This window comes from Oryctolagus cuniculus, chromosome 3 (assembly GCF_964237555.1).
Source record: "Oryctolagus cuniculus chromosome 3, mOryCun1.1, whole genome shotgun sequence".
NCBI classification, from domain to species: Eukaryota; Metazoa; Chordata; class Mammalia; order Lagomorpha; family Leporidae; genus Oryctolagus; species Oryctolagus cuniculus.
The window spans coordinates 82,542,598-82,561,692 of NC_091434.1; the positions used below are offsets into that span (position 1 = coordinate 82,542,598).

The window sequence follows — 19,095 nt, forward strand, 5'->3', positions numbered from 1 at the left end:
TAGAACTGTTTTACCCAACCTAAAGAAGAAAGATAGTTACTATCTACTCTTCCTATTTAGGATATTTCAATTGAAGTTACTTTATAAGGAGAAGGGACTCAGTGCTTTAAACTTCCACAGAAAGTAATATCTATTGTTTTATGTAATTTCTGAATTGAAGTATCTTGATCTATTCTACAGCTGTACTTTAAAAACTAAAACATTAGTGCAACTGGAAGACAGGGAGCTGATCATGTTTACCTTTCTTAGTTAACATGCCATGCCCTCTCTATTTGCACCTGTTCAGGTTTACACCTGCCAGCTGTCAGTGTTCATAAACTATGATTACACAAGAAAGGAATATTTGATATACATGAATTTGAGCAGTATTTTCATTAACAATTGATCACTGAATCTTTTTGTAGTACAAAGAAATCATGATGCAGGAAAAAATTGTGTTCTTCATTTTCATAAGTTCTGAATTTTGTTTTTATAATTGTTATAGATAAATATTATTTTAGTAAATATAGCAAGTTTTTTTGCCCAGTACAAGTGAGCTTTATGATGTACATTCATTGTGTATATCATTAGTGGTTTTAAGCAATTTGGAAAAAATGTGAAATCTAAAGATTTATAGAGGTGTGATAACATAAAAGACATGTTGAATATAATTTTATCATTTATTAGAGTGGGCCTGGGTCATCCGAATCGGCTTGAATCATCGAACTATTATAGTTATGTAAAATTGCTTCTTAAAAGAAAGTTAGATGAATTCTAAATAGTGCAGTTTTTGATACTTTAAGTCAGAGTTTCTCATCCTTAGCACTACTAACATGCTGGGTTGGATAATTCTTTGGGGAGCTCTTCTATATTTTGTAGCATTTTCAGCAACATCCCTGACCTTTACCCACTCAATTTGTGCCCTCTCAGTTGTGAGAATCAAAAATGTATCCCAAATATTCGTTGGTAGAAAAAGTAGGAAGGTGTCTTAAAGTTTTCCCTGGTTGAAAACCACTGCTTTCGATCATGGGAAGGATCTATAAAGAATCAAGCATTTGTAGTCTCTTTTATTCTGCACATTGTGTTTCACTGTTCATGACAAGTTTGTTTTCCACGATAGTGTTTATTTTCAATGATAGTCCATTTATCCTAACTGATTAGCTTTCTAAAGAAAGAATTATGGGGACAAGGGTTCTGGTACAGTGGACAAAGCCACTGCTTGAGACACTTGCATCCCGTATCCAAGTGCTTGGGATTCAGTCCTGCCTCTGCTTCCATTTCAGCTCCTGGCAGGCAGCAGGTAATGGCTTCAGTACTTGGGTCCTTCTCACCCACATGGGAGAACCAGATGGAGTTTTTGGCTCCTGGCTTCAACCTGGCCTGTCTCATTCTGTTGTGGGCTTTTGGGAAATTACCCAGTGACTCAGAGATCTCTTGCTCTGTGTCTCTCCATATCACTCTTTCAAATAAATGAATAAACTTTAAAAAATACTTCTGAAGTTATACATTAAAGGCTATAATCTCACGAATGGTCTTAAGTTAAAAGATATACCTGCTAGATATTCTTCTATGGGAGGGGAGTCTATATGGGTACCAAATTACATTTTGTCAAATTAAAATTAATTTTTCTCTATACTTACAGTTTATTTGGAAAGTTTTAAGATAATACACCTTGGGGCCAGCATTGTGGCATGGCTGGTTAAGCTGCTGCTGGCAATGCCAGCATCTCATATGGGTGCCAGTTTTAGTCCTAGCTGCTCTATTTCCCATCAAGTGGCCTGCTAATGTGCCTGGGAAAGCAGTGGAAGATGGCCCAAGTGCTTGGACCATGTACTCACGTGGGAGACCCAGAAGAAGCTCATGGTTTCTGACTTTGCCCCGGCCCCACCCTAGCTATTGCAGCCATTTGGGGAGTGAAGCAGTGGATGAAAGATTAATTAGTATCTTTCTCTGTCTCTCTCTCTCTCTCTGTCTCTCTCTGCTTCTTTCTTTGTGCTTCTGCCTTTCCAATAAATAAATAAATCTTTAAAAAAAAAAGATAACACACCTTGTTGATACCTGTACAATTCAGAGGTATTTGTATTAGTTTCTTTCCCTCCCTCCCTTCCTTCCTTCATCCATCCTTCCTTCCTTCCTACCTTCCTTCCTTCCTTCCTTCCATCTGCTTTATTTATTTGAGAGGCAGAGTTACAGAGAGAGGGAGAGCTAGACAGAGAGGTCTTCCATCCACTGGTCCAATCCCCAAATGGCTGTACTGGCCAGAGCTGGGCGGACCTGGAGCCAGGAGCCAGGAGTTTCTTCTGGGTCTCTCACGTGGGTGCAAGGGTCCAAGCACTTGGAGCGTCTTTTGCTGCTTTCTGAGGCCATTAGCAGTGAGCTGGATTGGAAGTGGAGCAGCTGGGATGTTGGCGCCACAGAAGGAGGTTTCACCTACTATGCTACAGCACCAGCTCCTATATTAGTTCCTAGCACTGTACCTAACTGGATAAAAATACAGTGCCATGGCAAGGATATCTGTATATAACATATAATTATAACTTTGAAATAAATGCTCATTTTAACACAAAAACTCTAGAAATACTTTTTTTTTCTTTGTTTTGTTTTTTGCTGCCCCCTCTACACTAGATAATACACACAGAGATGTTGAGAACAGTTACTGGAGTGAGTGTTGAAATAGTGGTTAAAATGCTGCTTGGGACTCGCATGTCCCATTTTGGAGTTCCTGGAGTTGAGTACTGGCTCCACTTACAATTCCAGTTTCCTGCTAATATGCACTCTGGGAGGCAGCAGGTGATGGCTCAAGTACTTGTGTTTCTACCAGTCATGATGGAGACCTAGATTGAGTTTGAGAACTTGGCTTCAGACTGGCCTAGGCCCTGGCTGTTGTGGGCATTTGAAGAGAGAAGCAGCAGATTGAAGATTTCTGTCTGTCTCTTTCTCTCTGCCTTCCAAATAAAATGCAAAGGGATAAATAAAGTTTAAAAACTAACAATTATTGAATGATAGGTACTCAGCACCTTACATAGTTCATTTCATTTAATCTTCCCAATTATATATTCATATTTCTCATGAAGAAACTGAAAAGTCAGAGAAATTGCATAGTTTCCAGAGTCACAATTATCATATACCTCACTGACACAATATTAATGTATCTGCATTCCTTCCGTGCTTCAATTTCCACTTGTTGGCCGCAGTGCATATATATATGTATATATATATATATATATAGAGAGAGAGAGAGAGAGAGAGAGAGAGAGGGAGAGAGAGTATATATATAGTGCATATATATAGAGAGAGAGAGAGAGTGAGAGAGAGAGAGAGTATTGCTATTGGCAGACTCTGATTTTTCTTTTTTTACTTTTTTGAAGTAATTGTAGACAAAGATGGAAACCACAGAGTTAAATATTTTTTCTCCTAATGTTAATAATTTATATAACCAAAGCACCTTTATTGAAATTATAGTAATCAGGAAATTCACAATCATACAATTAGCAGAACTACTGACCTTAAATTTATTTCATCAGTTTTTTTCTTTAATGACTTTTTTTTTTCCAGAACCAACATAGGATCCCATGTCACATCACACTTAGTTGTGTCTCCTTGGTCTTCACCCTATGGCAGTTCCTTGGTCATTCCTTTTCACTCATGAGTTTGACACTGTTGATGAATACCAGTCAGTTATCTTGTATTTAGTCTTTTGATTCGGATTTATATGAAATCATGGTTCAACTAAGGTCATTTTTTATTAGGAAGAATTCCACAGAAGTTCTGTGCCCTTCTTGGGGCATCAGAGAATACCTGCTACCTTATAGTCAATGTACTTTGTCCACTATGGAGTTATTCTTCCCTATTTTTATTTTTTAAGTTTTTTTTATTTCAAGATTTATTTATTTATTTAAAAGGCAGAATTACAGAGAGACAGAAAGAGAGAGCTCTTCCATCAGCTGGTTCACTCCCCAAATGCCCACAAAGGCAGGGCCAGGCCAAAGCCAGGAGCCAAGAGCTTCATCCGGGTGTCCCACATGGGTGGCAGAGGCCCAAGAACTTGGGTCATATACTGCTGCTTTCCCAGGTGCATTAGCAGGGATCTGGATCAGAAGTGGAACAGTCAGAACCTGAACTTGTGCTTGTATTGTGGGTGGCTTGACATGCTATACCACAATGCCAACCTCCCTCCCCCAGTTTTTATGTAATAAATATTTTGGAGGAGCTACTTTGAGACTATGCAAAGACTTTGTTTCTCCTCAGACTTTGACATGCTTCTCTTACCATCCTGTGGATTGCTTTGTGGATTGTTCACAAAAGACATTGCCTTACCTTTTAACTTTCATGGTGATGGCCAGGTTTTCTTTCAGAACTATGCGTGTACTTCATCAAGAGATGATAATAAATAAAATCTGGCAGCAGTAGTATTTAACTTAAAAAGGACATTTGAAAAGCTAATCCTTATTAATTCAAGCATAAGGCTGTTTTCAAAGGTTTATTTATATTTTATTAAATCGAAAAGTAGGATATTAGAGAGAGGGAGAGACATTTTCTATCTGCTGGTCCACTCCTCAAATGGCTGCTACAGTCAGGGATGTGCCAGGCAAAAGCCAAGATACAGGTCCTCTATCCTAGTCTTCCATGTTGGTGCAGGGCCTATTTACTTGGGCCGTCTCTTGATTTTTCCCAGTTACATTAGCAGGAAGCTGAGTTCAGAAGCAGAGCAGCCAGTACTCAAATCAGCACTCTAGTATGTGTTACCAGTGCTGGCGTGGCAAGCAGCAGCTTTACCAGTTGTGCCACAATAGCAACCCAAACAATTTTCTTTCTGGAATAGCAAAGGTTAGAATAGGTTAGATTTATTAAATTTTTATAAGATATAAAAAAGAGTAAGTGTATGATGAACATGGAAAAGTTGGCTATATTTTGGCTTACTAGAAGTAGGAAACTCAAATAAAATATGAAGAAAAAAATCTCAACAACTTAGGGCCAGTTTAGAAAAGAACAGTACTTTGCATACAAGAATATTCACCTACCTAGGAGATCATACGGGCTAACAACATGTATCTAGGATCAACATAATTGAAATAGAATAATAAATGAATAATAATGCATATAATAGGACTTCTAAGTAAAATGGCTACATGCATACACATGTGTTTTTTAAAAGTCTTTTCTCACTTAAGTGAACAAAAAGAACCCAAAAATAGAAAATTTACTTTTCCAGAAACTAAATAAGGTCCCCAACTGAAACTGCTAGCTGTAGTTCCACTCTTTCTCATTACAGGTTAAAACTTTATTTTTATTTGTCAATGATGCTATAACAAAGAAATTCCTTACTTCCTGGTACTGTATTTCTGCACAGTGGATTCTGAAAAGTAGAATTACAAGATCCAAGTGTGTGTGTACATATATATAAATATATATTATATATACATATATACATAATATATGTATATAAGTAATATGTATATATATATACACAGATAGGTGAAATTTTTAATAATTACTTTCAGATTGCTTATTCAGGAAAAGTAATCTCCAGTGAGCAGTATGTATATGAGACTACTTACTTCACCATCCAGATTTTCCTTACTTTAGTTTTGAATAAAGTTATATGAACAAAAAATGCCTTAACTTTAAAGCATATTAAACTATAAAAATGGTAATAATTATTATTTTTTGAGGTCTTGTACACCAGTACTCAGCTAAAGTGCTTATCTTGTTTTTGCCACCAAATTATTTTTGCTGTGGAGCACAAAGGCAAATTTAAAAAATACTTCCACTACTTTAAAAATAATACATTTATTTTTGGGATAATGAGATTATCAGCTATAAAGAAAAATACCCCCTTTTTGTATAAAGTCTTTCTAGGTACATAATATACACTTTTAGATTTAGTGAAATAAGGCAATGAAAATAATTTATAGAGAAAGGTTATTAGCCATGGACCTTACCATCAGTCAGTAACATGTCTCAGAGTTCATTAGTGATTGTTGCTAACCCAAAATCAGCCCTTTAAGCATTAGTTCTGTGTGACACAGAACAACTTCTAAAACTGGTAGGAAGAGTCGCCACAGATCCCCTAAAACTGGTTCTGCTCACCCATCAGGTGGCGAGCTAGTCACTGGCATTGCGTTGGTGGAAGCAAGGAGGTGTTTCTTGCAGTACAGGGCAAGGAGCTGGGCAGGTATTACCTAATTCCTGGGCTCCCTGAGGGTTAAGGAAGAAGGTTCTTGTGGGGAGCAGGGTCCGTCTCCCGCAACATGGCGGGGCGGCCGGGAGACATATAAGTACTGAGACTGTGGACTGAAACTAACTCTATGCGTCTGATCTCCCACCACATGGTGCTGAGAGAGAGTAAACAAATCTTACACAGCTGCTTCGTTAATTAGCTGATTCCTGACCCAACCCCTGTTTGGAGGAAAGCAGCGTGCTCAGCACGTGGGCAGCAGAGCAAGGATTGGTGGGAGAGGACTATAAAAGAGAGAGAGAGCCAACATGCGGGGCCTCCTGAGAGAGTCCGTGGGAGAGCTTTCCGGTGCGCTCCTCCGCGGAAGTGGGGGAGTGGCAGCAAATCGGGGAAGGACCGGGGAAAGAAAACAGCGTCCGGTCCGGTCGTTCCTCCGCAAGTGAGGGAGCGACAGTTGTTAGGACTGACACTGGGGCTGAGAGATGCATGTTGGGTTCCTGTTCAAGTTCCTAGTGGTCAGTGGTGCTTGTTGCCTTCATTTGATCAGGAGGACTGTGTTCTTCAGGGAATTTATATTATGGGCTTCAGTCAGTCCGGGGCTCCCTGCAGGTAATAGTTATTTTCTTCTCTCTAGCTGAAATTCCACAAAATGAAACGCCTCAAAGCAATACCGACAATGAAGGTGTTACCTACTAGAGAAACAAATGACCTCATGAGTCCAGTGACTAGAACCTTGTAGGGCCAGCTGCACCATTCCCTCAGTTCAGTGAATTGATGTTAGTAGTGGTTGATTTGCTTTCAGACGGCAGGGCAAGGGCACTCTAAGCTAAGGGAAGGAGGCTGGGAGACTGGAGCCTGATGATATCTAGCATTTGCATTCAAAGTACTATCCAGGGACTCGGTTTCACTTGCAGCCATCAGTAGTAACTGTACCTTTCCTGTGAGGAAATTTGATACAGGCAAGAGATTTTATGAGAATATATACATACTTAATATAGCTGCACCATAGTTTATGGAAGTGATTGACAGCAGTGCCAGAATATGAAAAGAAGTTTTTGAATTGTAAATGATTGTTAAACTCATTGAAATGGTCTTACTGATGATAGTTTGTGCCAATCCAAAGTTAGCATCCCCATATGTATCAATCTTATGAGAAAATTTATCCACATACTTTATGGATTCAAGCAACATTTAAACATTAAAACATTAATATTGCATTATTATAATTAGTCAATACTTTGAAATGAAATTCAACTTTTTCATAGAAAATATACAGTCATTATATGAGTTGGCTATAAAAGTCAATAGAAATCTTTCCATAGTTAGGGTTTTTTAAATGGTGAAATTTTACCTGTGGCTTTTAAGTTCACTTATAGATGAGCAGTACACTATAGATTGTGTACTCCTTAAAACATTTTTAAACTTCATGATTTCTTTGCTTAATTGTGGCATTAGTGCATCCACAGAGTATTAAAATCATAATAGCCTATTCTGGATTTTTAATATTAACACTGTAACTCTTACAAGTTTTATTTGCTAAGCAAATAAAAATGCTTAGAAGTGGTTTGGTCATTATAAATAGGCGATACTAAGGCGATTTTGAAATTATAGTTCAAACTTGACTTTAGTGGACATCCCGTTGCCTTTTTGAGGTGGGGTGGAAGTACTCACTGTATTGGGGATTGCCAGGTCAGATTCTTCTATTTTATTTTTTTAAGATTTATTTATTTGAAAAACAGAGTTACAGAGAAACAGAGACAGAGAGACAGAGGAGAGATCTTCCATCCACTGGTTTATTCCCCAAATGACTGAAATGGCTGGAGCTGAGCCGATCCGAAGCCAGGAGTCAGGAACTTCTTCCAGGTTTCCCACATGGCTGCAAGGGCCCAAGCGCTTGGACCATCTTCCACTGATTTCCCAGGCACATTGGCAGGAGTTGGTTCAGAAGTGGAACAGACTGGACTAGAACTGGCACCCATATGGGATGCCAGTACCACAGGCAGTGGCTTTACCACTGTGTAACAGCACCATCCTGAAATTCTAGTACTCATAAGACATGCACGTATATCACTGTGGATTTATAAAACAAGCTGCTATACATTCAAATGTAGTTTTTTGGTTTGTTAAGATACTATGGGAATTACGTTGCAAGTGATTAGATGATGAGATGATTTGGGAGGAATAAGAACATAACATGTTAATTTCCCTAAAGTTGTGACAACACACATTTGTATATTCAAATTTGACAATTTTTTGGATGTAAGAAAACTGCAATCTTAGGATAAGAGAATATAATATACTTAACACTAAACTTATTTCATAAATTGGTATTTTTCTTTGTCTATTTTCTGTTGATAAAATAGAATACCTGAGGCTGGGTGATTTATAAAAAAAGAGATTTATTTAGCTCATAGTTCTGAAGGCAGGGAAGTTCATCTGCGTCTGATGAGGACCGTGAGCTTCATCAACTCATGGTTGGGAAGTAGAAAAGGAAAGCATTGGACATGGCCTCCTATTACATGCACTCTTGGGAGACAGCCAGGCCTTTTAGAAAGGCATAAATCAATCTTAACAACTTCATCACCTCTTAAAGGTCCCATTTACTAACACTGTCACTCTGAGGAATTTAGCCTCAACATGAGTTTTCATGGGAACAACCCATATTCAAACAATAGCACTATTATTAATTATTGTTTGTATCTACTCCATATTTTACCTTTCTGAATAACATGGACTTCTAAGTTTGTTTTAAAAATATATAAAAGGTGGCCAGTGCCGCGGCTCACTTGGCTAATCCTCCGCCTGCGGCGCCAGCACCCCAGGTTCTAGTCCTGATCGGGGTGCTGGATTCTGTCCCAGTTGCCCCTCTTCCAGTCCAGCTCTGTGCTGTGGCCCGGGAAGGCAGTGGAGGATGGCCCAAGTGCTTGGGCCCTGCACCCGCATGGGAGACCAGGAGAAGCACCTGGCTCCTGGCTTCAGATCAGCGCAGCATGCCAGCCATGGCGGCCATTTGGGGAGTGAACCAACAGAAGGAAGACCTTTCTCTCTGTCTCTCTCTCTCACTGTCTAACTCTGTCAAATAAATAAAAAAAAAAAATGTTTAATTCTTTTGAACAATTGCACTAACTAATCAGAGAATTCACATTTTCTCCCTCTCTGATAGATATGGAGTCTGGAGAACGGTTACCATCCTCCACAGCCTCCTCTACGACACCAACTTCATCTTCTACACCTTCTGTGGCTTCAGCAGTTTCAAAAGGCGGCCTTTCCACTGGAGCTGCTTCACTTAGCTCTACAATCAACACATGTGGTGAATACCCTTCATTAACTCAATTTTACAATACTCTGCTTTTATACTTTTTGCATCATAATGTTTATTGATCTTTGAATAAAATATTCTCATGACCTCCAGGAACCTGTTGAACGATGGCTTTTAAAGATCTCATCTGTTTGCCTTTTTTTCTGGATTTTGCACTGAAGTATCACTTATTATTCCATGCTTATTAGAAACTCTTTCTGAGAATTTAACCTTATTGTCTTAGTTTGTTTTGCCATTTTAACTAATAAACTGTCAAGGGTAAAGTCTTTTTAAACAATAGGCCCATAAGGGATCCTGAGGAAATACAAAGGAGTCCTTCTTGGTAAGGACTGCACCAGTGCTATAGACCCTTTGCCCTAAATTTGTTTTCCAGTTTTGAAATGACCATCACAAGCTCCATTACCCCAGTTCACAGATGTGTACTAATATACATCATTTACTTGATGGGAAAAATTTTTTTTTTTTTGACAGGCAGAGTGGACAGTGAGAGAGAGATACAGAGAGAAAGGTCTTCCTTTTGCCATTGGTTCACCCTCCAATGGCCGCCGCGGCCAGCGCGCTGCGGCCGGCGCACCGCGCTGATCCGATGGCAGAAGCCAGATACTTCTTCTGGTCTCCCATGGGGTGCAGGGCCCAAGCACTTGGGCCATCCTCCACTGCACTCCCTGGCCACAGCAGAGAGCTGGCCTGGAAGAGGGGCAACCGGGACAGAATCCGGCACCCCGACCGGGACTAGAACCCGGTGTGCCGGCGCCGCAAGGCGGAGGATTAGCCTAGTGAGCCGCGGCGCCGGCCCGATGGGAAAAATTTTTAAAACTTGGAATATGACAAGTTTAAGTGTGAACAAAGTTTATGTTACTAAAAAGACATAAGGTAAAAATATTCCCAATTTTGATCAGTTATGTACATGGTATCTTTAAGTAATGCCCCAAATATTCTTTGCCCTTTTACACAGGTTTGGTATAATATTTTCTGTTGTTTTTTCTTAAATATCTAAACTAGATTAACTCATTCCTTTATTAGTAGGAAACACTTTAATCTTAAATATTTTTTATTTTTTAGATTATTTCATTTTTTTTTTTAATCTACCTTTTGATTGGAAAGGCAGAGTTACAGAGAGCCAGAGAAAGAGAGGGACAGAGAGAAAGAGAGAGAGAGAAAGAGAAAGAGAAAGAGAAAGAGAAAGAGAAAGAGAAAGAGAAAGAGAAAGAGAAAGAATCAGTCTTCCATCTGCTAGTTCACTGTCCAAATGGCCACATCAGCCAGAGTTGGGCCAGGCTAAAGCCAGGAGCCAGGAGCTTCTTCCAGGTCTCCAATATGGGTGTCATGGGCCCAAGCACTTGGGCCACCTTTCACTGCTTTCCCAGGCCCTTATCAGGGAGCTGGATCAGAAGTGGAGCAGCCGGGACACAAACCAGTGCTCACATACAGGATACCAGCCTTGCAGCTGCAGGCTTTACCCACTACACCACAATGCCATTCCCATTTCATGTTTATAAACAGTAGAACTAAATGATATTTTACTTTTATTTTATTCATTTATTTATTTATTTATTTATTTTGACAGGCAGAGTGGATAGTGAGAGAGAGAGACAGAGAGAAAGGTCTTCCTTTTGCCATTGGTTCACCCTCCAATGGCCGCTGTGGCCAGCGCGCTGCAGGCCCGCGCACCACGCTGATCCGAAGGCAGGAGCCAGGTGCTTCTCCTGGTCTCCCATGGGGTGCAGGGCCCAAGCACTTGGGCCATCCTCCACTGCACTCCCGGGCCACAGCAGAGAGCTGGCCTAGAAGAGGGGCAACCGGGACAGAATCCGGCGCCCCGACCGGCACTAGAACCTGGTGTGCCGGCGCCGCTAGGCAGAGGATTAGCCTGTTGAGCCGCGGCACCGGCCATGATATTTTACTTTTTAAGATTAGGTTTATAATTTTTATAAATAAAATGCGTAATATGGAATTTTTACTTAAAAATATCCTAGCAAATTTTCATAGCTAAACTTTCACTTATTTTGATTTGCCTAATCCATGGAATGATAAAGGGGTGTCCTTTTGTCACTGGATTACCACAGAACAATTTTTAAAAATTGTTTTGTAATTATGATTATAAAATAACTAAAATGTGGTTTTTAGAATTAATATAGCCCATTTTTTCCTACAGCTTATACAGTCTTCATCAAGTAATTCAACAAATTTTATTTAAAATGATGGTTCGACCTTAAAGTTCATTGATAATATGCTATGCTCAAGATATTGATACCACAATTGATGCTTTACTGTAGAGTGCTTGTCTAAATCATTGTACCCTGTTGCATTATTGTAATTACTCTTTCATTTTTTATAAGTCTTCTTCTTTCTTTTATTATCAGTTCCTTTCTATGTGTTCTTCTAATTTATTCTCTTTCTTTTGATTTATTTCAAAATCAGTCATGGTATTTCTGGAGAAATATCTTTATCATGCTGAAGGTTTCCATAACATCTTTGAATATGCAACCTTGAGTTTTCTGAATTCATGATGCTGGAATTTCTTAGAATTCTTTTTAGACATATGTGGGGCACTGTTCTTTGTTACTGGTGCTTGGAAGTTGCATAAGGGATGGGGTATGCTACTAGTACCTACATAAATCTTGTCCACAAAGATTTTTTTAATCGTTTATTTGCTAATAAAAGAGTTCAGCTTTTATGTTAAGATGCTTTCATTGAATGACAGTAGTTTATTTACTCAGAAATATATTACTTATTAACATTACATTTTTAGTACCTACAGCATGAGTTTTTTCACTTTCTTGGTTACATGATTTTTTATTTAAACTTTCACTATGTTGTAGTTCATGTTTAAAATGCAGCATTTCATTCCCTTCCAAAACACATAAGTTACTTAACAGAACACTTGGTTGTCCTGTATAACTCAGTTTATTATATTTTCCTTTCTTGTTTGATTTGTTGTTTTTGGCCTATATACTGCCTGATAAATCTCTGTATTTTAAAATAAAGTCAAAAAGCAACAATGGGCCCAATCACTCTTTATTTTATAATAACTATATATATATATTATTTTACTTGAAAACAGGGATATTAAAATCACTTAACAGAGAATTGGAACAGTGATCCAACCACTTTATGTTTAACAATTTGATCTCCAATGTTTATGGTACATAGAAACAACAAAACAAAATTTTTGTTTTTAAAGTGCAAAACCTCAACAGTTTTCGACTGGGCCTTCTGATATCATTTTGTTTTAAACAATTATTTTCTTTTAGAGAAACAGTAATTTCTCAGTCATCTTCATCAGTAGTGTGTCAGAATTCCTCTGAGTTATAAAGGATGTAATTCAAACCTACTTTCAGTCTTTAATTGATCAACTATTTTCTATTGAAACAACACCTTGTCAGGATCAAGATTATACCTACTTAGGATTTACATTGTTACCATAATAAATGCCAGCATAAGACATGAGACTCCTAGATCAGAGATTCTGTTGCTTGTGGAACAACAAACAGCAAAACACAAGAATTATGTTGACATCAATTATCTGTGTCCATCTAAATGCCTAAAAACAAATGCAAAAATTCAAGAAACAAGAATAAGGAAGAAACCAGGATCCCCCCAAAAGAACACAACAACATTTTTTTTTTTTTTTTTTTGGACAGGAGAGTGGATAGTGAGAGAGAGAGAGACAGGGAGAAAGGTCTTCCTTTTTGCTGTTGGTTCACCCTCCAATGGCCGCCACAGCTGGCGCGCTGCAGCTGGCATACTGTGCTGATCCGAAGGCAGGAGCCAGGTGCTTCTCCTGGCCTCCCATGGGATGCAGGGCCCAAGCACTTGGGCCATCCTCCACTGCACTCCCTGGCCACAGCAGAGAGCTGGCCTGGAAGAGAGGCAACTGGGACAGAATCTGGCACCCAGACCGGGACTAGAACCCAGTGCACCGGTGCCGCTAGGTGGAGGATTAGCCTACTGAGCCGCGGCGCCGGGCATAACAACATTTCAATACTAGAATACAAAGATGAAGATATTGAGGAAATGCTGAAATGGAATTTAAAAAGTAATCATAAGATTACTCAGAAGTAATCAGAAGTAAATCCATGAGTTAAAGAAAACTATAGATGACATGAATGAAAATTTTCCCATGAAATTGAGATTTTAAAGAGAAATCAAAATGAAATATTAGAAATGAAGGATTCAATAGAGCAAATAAAAAAATGCAGTGTAAAGCCTTAACAGCAGACTTGGTGATGCAGAAGAAAGAATATCCGAACTAGAAGACAAATCTTTGGAAATCTTACAGACAGACCTAAATAGATAGATAGATAGATAGATAGATAGATAGATAGATAAGAGGAAGAAAATAGAAAACTTAAAAACAGTGTTGGAGACTTTTGGGTCAAACAACCCAACATATGGGTCTTACGAGTTCCTGAAGGTGTGGAATGAGAGAATGGGCTACAAGTCCTATTTAGTGAAATAATTACAGAAAACTTTCCCAATTTGGAGAAAGAAAGGGACGCCCAAGTAGAGGGAGTACATAGAACTCCTAACAGACATGACCAGAAAAGATCTTCACCATGACACATTATAGTCAAACTTTCCACAGTAAAATGTGAAGAAAAGATTCTAAAGTGTGCACGAGAGAAGCACCAGATTACTTTCAGAGGATCTCCAATTAGACTCACAGCTGACTTCTCATTAGAAACCCTACAGGCTAGAAGGAAATGGCAAGACATAGTCAAGTCTTAAAAGAAAAAAAAAACTGTCAACCCATAATACTGTACCCCACAAAGCTCTCATTTCTGAATGAAGGTGAAACAAAGACCTTCCATAACAAACAGATGTGAAATAATTTGTTGCCACTCATCCAACCTTACAAAAGATGCTTAAAGATGTGTTACACACAGAAACACAGAGATAGCCATCATTATGAAAGAATGAGAAGGCAGAAAATCTTCCAGTAGAAGTATAAAAGAAATACAATGTAATCAATAGGAATATTTATGGAAAAATGGCAGGGCCAAGTCATAACTTATCAATAGTCACCTTGAATGTAAATGGCCTTAATTCTCCAGTAAAAAGATACAGACTGGCAGAATGAATTAAAAAACAAGACTCATCTATTTGCTGCCTACAATAAACATATCTCACCAGCAAAGATACATGGCAGACTGAAAGTGAAAGAATGGAAAAAATATTCCATGCTAACAGAAACCAAAAAAGAGCTGGTGTTGCCATCCTAATATCAGACCAAATAGATTTTAACACAAAAACTGTTAAAAGAGACATAGAAGGGCACTGTGCAATGATTAAGGGGCCGCGGCTCAGTAGGCTAATCCTCCGCCTTGCGGCGCCGGTACACCAGGTTCTAGTCCCAGTCGGGGCGCCGGATTCTGTCCTGGTTGCCCCTCTTCCAGGCCAGCTCTCTGCTGTGGCCCAGGAGTGCAGTGGAGGATGGCCCAAGTGCTTGGGCCCTGCACCCCATGGGAGACCAGGATAAGTACCTGGCTCCTGCCATTGGATCAGCGCGGTGCGCGGGCCACAGCGCGCTGGCCACAGTGGCCATTGGAGGGTGAACCAATGGCAAAAGGAAGACCTTTCTCTCTGACTCTCTCACTGTCCACTCTGCCTGTCAAAAAAACAGGGGGGGTCAATTCAACAGGAAGATGTGACTATAATAAATGTTTATGCACCTGATTACAGGGCACCTAGCTATTTAAAAGAAATGTTAATGGATCTAAAGGGAGACATAGACTCCAATACAATAGTAATGGGGGACTTCATTACCCCACTTTCAGAATGGACAGATCAACCAGACAGAAAATCAGCAAGGAAACAACAGAGTTAATCAACACTATACACCAAATGGACCTAACAGATATCTACAGAACTTTTCACCCCACAGTGGCAGAATACACATTCTTCCCATCAGTGCATGGAACTTTCTCTAGGATAGAACATATGCTAGGCCATAAATCAAGTCTCAGAAAATTCCAAAAATTGAACTCATACTATGCATCTTCTCTGACCACAATGGAATAAAGCTGGAAACCAACAACTCAAGACTCTTTAGATCGTATGCAGACACATGGAGACTGAGCATATGGTCCTGAATGAATAGTGGGTCATAGAAGAAATCAAAAAAATTCTGGGAACAAATGAAGATGACAGTACATCATATCAAAATTTATGGAATACAGCAAAAGCAGTGATAAGAAGGAAGTTTATCTCAGTCAGTGCCTACATGAAGAAATTGGAAAGGTACCAAATAAATGAGCTATCAGTGCATCTCAAGGTCCTAGAAAAACAATAAACCAAACCCCAAATTAGTAGGAGGAAATAATTTAGAGACAAAATAAATAAAGTTGAAACAAAAAAATACAAAAAATTAGTGCAATGAAGAGCTGGTTTTTTGAAAAAATAAAGAAAATTGATACACTACTGGTGCAACTAACCAAAAAAAAAAAAAAAGAGGGAGAAGATATAAATCAATAAAATTGAAGGTGAAAAAGGCAATGTAACAACAAATACCACAGAAATAAAAGAGTCATCAGGAATTACTACAAAGAGCTGTATGGCAACAAATTGGGAAACCTAGAAGAAATGGATAGATTTCTAGACACATACCACTTACTAAATTATCTATGTCCAAATCCCATAGGGATGATATGGCTAGGCCCAGTTGAATTCTATGCCATGGATTTGTCACAGCTGAGCTTGAGGTTCAATCCCTCAGCAGCCTATGCTCGATCATGGCCAGACCCAGAAACTCAATCCAGGTCTCCTGCATGGATTACAGGGCCTCCACTACTTGAATCATTACCTTCTTCCTCCCAAGGTTTGCATGAGCAGGAAGCTAAAGTCAGAAGCCAATGCTAGCACTTGAACCCAGGCACTCTAATATGGGAAGTAGGCCTCCTAATGGGCATCTCTACCACTAACTACTTTGTTATAAAGAAAAGAGGTTTATTTAGCTCATGATTCTAATGGCTAGAAAGTGCAGACAGTGTGGCTCTACCATCTGGAGATGGCAGCCCCTGGCTCTATCACAACACAGCAGAGAAGTGTTAAGGAAAATAGCTATGTAGCCAGCGCCTCGGCTCAATAGGCTAATCCTCCGCCTAGTGGCGCCGGCACACCGGGTTCTAGTCCCGGTCAGGGCGCCGGATTCTGTCCCGGTTGCCCCTCTTACAGGCCAGCTCTCTGCTGTGGCCAGGGAGTGCAGTGGAGGATGGCCCAAGTCCTTGGGCCCTGCACCCCACGGGAGACCAGGAGAAGTACCTGGCTCCTGCCATCGAATCAGCGCGGTGCGCCGGCCGCAGCACGCTGGCCGCAGCGGCCATTGTGGGGTGAACCAACGGCAAAAGGAAGACCTTTCTCTCTGTCTCTCTCTCTCACTGTCCACTCTGCCTGTCAAAAAAAAAAAAATAGCTATATACAGAACAGGTCAAGCACATGAAGTGGCCTCACTTTATAGTGACCCATTCTTGCTAGAACTACCTGGTCCTGTGAGAACTACATTAATTTCTTCTGAAGTAGTAGCCCCAAGTAACCATCTGATAGGTCCCATCTCTTGAAGATCCACCAACTCTTAATACTGCCACACTGGGGACCAAGCTTCTAACGTATGAACCATAGCAATGAGGTCTTGGTCTCGGCTTCAGAGATGACACCTTCCTGCCATGTCCTCACATGACAGTGATCTGAATTCAGAGCACTGTACCTCCCCTTTAGAATTATTTTGGAAAGTACATGGTTATTAGCTGTCAGCCCAGTGTGACAAACTGAATTTGTCTTTTGGTTTTGGAGTTCTCACCAGTTTGGGCTCTTGGTTAATGTATCAGTTCAGCTAGAGATAACAAAGATCATTAAATTATTTTTAAGCAAAAAAAGATTTAATATAAAGAATCAGATACATTAAAAATTATAGAAGAGCTGGTACTTGGCCTCCACATCTAACTGACCTGCTGAGGAAATTACTTCTGGTTCAATCAGGACACCACTGTACCAACTGCTGCAATCCAGTGATAACAAATCCACAGACAGAATGGGCTCCAGAGCTGGTCTGTGCTTTCTGCTAGATCTGAACCAGCAAGAAAGACACTTCATGTGTTACCAGTCACTCAGCTTAACTGTTTTTAATTTTTTCCAAATACATCTGATTGACAGCATCTAAATTACTTCCAGAACCCTGGCTGCAGCAGACTGGTAAATGTAGTTTTTAGTTTCCAGCTCCTTCATCACAGGAAAGCACACTAAATGGAGGTTGAAATATATGTTGGATGAACCAGTTGTCTACCGGCTTCAATTCATATGGTTTTAGTCCCCCTGCCATATCTGTATTGTAATGAACTTTTCTGATGCATACATATGAGGTTTATTCCCATTCAAATGGTTCATTCATAATATTTCAGCAATGCATCAAATAGCTTCTGTATAATTATTAAAAATCTCCTTTGACATATCATTCTATGGGAGAATATAAATTAAACCAAATAGAATAAATCCTTAACTCAAAGTTATATGGCTCTTAACTCTAATACATAATAGCTATCATCTACACTGTTTACATTTTAGAGTATAGGACTTTTTTTTTCAAGGATTTAATTCCTTCTACATAGTATCATTCTTTATGTACTGGGCCATATCTAGAAGTATAAAAACATGTTCTTAATATAATTCATCCTAAAAAAATAGTCCAAGGGTACTTTAGAAAGTTTGTGGAGGAGCAAGCCTTTAGCCCAGTGGTTAAGATGCCTGGGTCCCACAGAGTGCATGAATTCAATTCCTGGCTCCAGCTTTCTACACTACAGCTTTCTGTCAACGCAGAACTTGACAGGCAGCAGTGATGGCTCCAATTATTGGACTACTGCTACCCATGTGGGAGGCCTGGATTTCATTCCTGACTTCTGGTTCCAGCCCTGGCCTTGCTCCAGCTGTTGAGGGCATTTGGGAAATGAAATAGGAGATGAGAGTGTTTTGTCTTTCTGTCTGTCTCTCTCCCTATTTCTCTATCTCTATCTCTCTTTCTTAAATAATTAAAACAATTAAAATTTTTAAAAAATACTTAGGGAAAATGGAATAAAATGACAGGTTTATTTTGCTGTGAAAAAGTTTCGAAATCCTGGCCAGGCATCTGCATTCAGTCTAGCAGTTAAGCCTTCAGTTGGGATGCCCATGTCCCATATTGAAATACCTGGGTCCAATGCCTAGCTCTGGCTCCCATTTCCAGCTTCCTCCTAATGCAGACCCTGGGAGGCAGCAATGATGGTCCAAATGATTAGATTCTTGCCACCCACCTTTGAGACCTGGATTCAGTTCCTGGCTGCTGACTGCCTTTCTCCCCCTGTTGCAGCCATTTGGGGAGTGAACTAGTGATTGGAAAAAATCTCTGTCTCTCCCTATCTCTGTTGAATAAATAAAATAAGTAAATAAATAATTTGAAACCATGCATCCAAGTGTCCTTCAAAAAGTTCATAAAAGGTGCATGTTGATAAAAACTATGCAGAGATTGCATCAAATAAAGTGACCTTTTAATTCATTTTTTACAGGAGCTCATATATACCAAAAACCCTTATTTAACCTAAATACTCCTCTGTTTATTGCCCTGTTGTCTACTGTAGTTTTTAAAGCCCAA

General features: G+C 39.5%; 1 protein-coding gene across 50 annotated transcripts in view; it reads left to right on the top strand.

Moving 5' to 3' along the window:
- Nucleotides 1-19,095, top strand: part of BAZ2B (bromodomain adjacent to zinc finger domain 2B) — a 456,715-nt gene that overhangs the window by 282,293 nt on the left and 155,327 nt on the right. For all 50 annotated transcript variants that reach the window (XM_070070785.1, XM_070070790.1, XM_070070796.1 and 47 more), the window contains one exon: nt 9,321-9,467. In XM_070070785.1, coding sequence (XP_069926886.1) covers nt 9,323-9,467 — 145 coding nt within the window. In that variant the 5' untranslated portion in view covers nt 9,321-9,322. Of the gene's footprint in view, nt 1-9,320; nt 9,468-19,095 lie in introns of those variants that run through there.